A 2,591-nucleotide genomic window follows, 5' to 3' on the forward strand; every position below is an offset into this window, starting at 1 on the left:
GAGGCGTATTTGGAGTTTCAGCGCGAGAGCGCCCTCTGGCCTTTGGATGGAGATTTACTGCTGATCATAGAACCGTGCTTCACTGAAAGATACGCATGACAATCGCAGTTTCTGTCGAATCGCGATCTCGATTCCATTTCGATTTATCGTGCAGCCCTAACTGACACTGTTTTTTCATGTTTAAAGGCACAATATGTAAGATTTTCGTAATAAAATATCCAAAAACCACTTGCACAGTGTGATGTATTTCATGCAGTTGTGTACTTACCTTATCCCAAAAGTTCTCAAGGATTTGTAAATCCAGAGAAATTCCAATTTTAAATAATGGCTCGTCCCGGTTCATTGTCGCCTATCAATGACATAATATCCGCCCTATCGGTTTCCGCTTGTAGAAACTATGGCAACACACGTGGAAAAAAAATGCTACTGCAGTAGTTAAACTAAATCCGTTACGGCAGTCGCGAATAAAATGAAAATGAAATGAAAAGTGTTGACTGCAGCATTCAATTTAGATCTGCTCAAAGTGATTCTTTTTCCGCGTTTTTACAGCGTTGTGCATTATAACCAATCACACGCGGTTCTGTTGAGCTTATGAACGCAGCAGCCAATCAGAGGCGTTCAGAAGAGTCATCGCTGAAACACCAGAGTTTTGTTGTTCAGTGCGTGCGAATTCTCTCATCATAAACAACAAAGTGCAGATGTACGTATGATGTAAGTAGGAGATTCATTCATCAAACAGTGTATAGACAACTTTACTGATTATAAGGGGAGTTTTTTGAGAGTGCTGTACAGACTGTACAGCTGTTTGGTTTAAAGCAATCTATTGTATAAAGTGCTATATAAATAAACATGACCTGACTTTACTTTACTGGAGTGCTGAATTGCAGAGCTGGTGCAAACATATCCACATCGCTGTGATCTGATGCTTTCTTAACTGCTGTTTTCTCACCGCTGTCATTTTTGTTGTGTGTTTATTTTGTTGGTGAGAGGAAAGCACGTGGCACATATTTGCATACTCAATCTACACCCCACCTCTGACAGTGCGGGGGTGTTTGAATGTGTGAAAACACATTATACTGTCACTCAGCCTTTAGGACTTCTTTTTGCTCCCAAGCGAAGAACGAACGAATAGGAACTTCGCTTGAAGTATATCAGGGCCTTAATAAAGTGAAATGTAGACTTTACAGAACATCTCCAAGTGCAGCTTTAAATTCTCTGCTGTGATTTATTTTTATTCGCAGGTTAGGCTTCATATGATGTGTGCCTCTCACCCCAACATTGTGAAAATAATGGAGGTGTTTGCCAACAGCGTACAGTTTCCTCATGAATCCAGTCCGAGGTAGGGGAGTTCAGCAGCATCAGTGCACACAACACGGCGCTTCCTACATGTACAGTACAAAGAAAATGTTTCTAATGCTCTTAACTATCTAAAATAATCTGCTGTTTTCTGTGCTTCTCTCTGATAGGGCAAGGTTACTGATTGTCATGGAAATGATGGAAGGTGGCGAGTTGTTCCACAGAATCAGCCAGCACAAGCACTTTACAGAGAAGATGGCCAGTCAGGTCACTAAACAGGTACAGGCTTCACAGTTAAAGGTCTTACTGTTGAGTAAGGCTCACGTCTGGAGAAGTAATACAAGTAATATTAATGTCTTGGTGATGGAATTGACTGCTCTTTTCCTACAGTTAATTTGGGTAACATAGCAGCTCATTTGATGGTGAAAGATTACTATTAGCAGCCAACAAGAAAGCTATAACGTGAAAGTGGCTTCAGTCCGAGCCTTCACCAAAGCCTGATTGGCCTAGGGCTGGGTGATAAACAATATCATAGCGAAATTGCGATCAATTTTACAATGATAAGCCCTGGACATTTTTCCTCGCTATGGATTAATCTAACAGTCTATCACGAAGCCAAAACAGACACGACATAAGTAATACGTCTGCTTGTTCTGCGTGTCTCTGTGTGAATGAAAGGCACGGTTTCGTCTGATACACAAACTCAAACTCACGTGACGCCCACTGTGTTCAACGTCTGCGTCTCGATATATGAGGACATGAACGCGTGAACTTCATCTCCAGAGCTGGTCTGAGAGTCACTTCACCAGCTTTACACCGTTTACTTTGAGAAAAACTACCGTCAAACACACACTGAAACTGAAAGTTGAACGGAAAGACCTTCGCAACAGCCCGTCAAAATAAATGTTTGGTTTAACTTGAAGAAATTATGACAGAAATATATTACTATTGCATACATAAATGTAATTCTTAAAGTAGTGATAAATAGTTATTTTATAGTTTTATTTTATTAATAGTTAAGTTAGTAATAGTCATTGTGGTGAGAGTTATTTTTTCAAGTTTTTTTTCAACAAGTTATTTTTTCAATATTAAAAAAATGCAATTGTTGCAAATTAATTATTTTTAAAATATTGATTAAATTGTTTGTTTTTTAAAATACATTTTATTATACACCATTTTTGATGATGAATTTGTATTAAGTAATAAAACAATAAAATAAAATAAAAAAAACATAACAGAATTTATGTAAATATAACATGGATTTCATGGGCCTCAAAATTAAAAGGAGCTACTTT

General features: G+C 38.1%; 1 protein-coding gene across 1 annotated transcript in view; it reads left to right on the forward strand.

Moving 5' to 3' along the window:
- Positions 1-2,591, forward strand: part of LOC107556043 (MAP kinase-activated protein kinase 5-like) — a 25,730-nt gene that overhangs the window by 6,658 nt on the left and 16,481 nt on the right. Inside the window, exons 4-5 of the mRNA XM_016239033.1 lie at positions 1,242-1,339; positions 1,467-1,575. Of these exons, the coding sequence (XP_016094519.1) occupies positions 1,242-1,339; positions 1,467-1,575 (207 nt within the window). The remainder of the gene's footprint in view (positions 1-1,241; positions 1,340-1,466; positions 1,576-2,591) is intronic.

Source organism: Sinocyclocheilus grahami, unplaced genomic scaffold (genome assembly GCF_001515645.1).
Source record: "Sinocyclocheilus grahami isolate Dianchi unplaced genomic scaffold, SAMN03320097.WGS_v1.1 scaffold553.1, whole genome shotgun sequence".
NCBI lineage: Eukaryota > Metazoa > Chordata > Actinopteri > Cypriniformes > Cyprinidae > Sinocyclocheilus > Sinocyclocheilus grahami.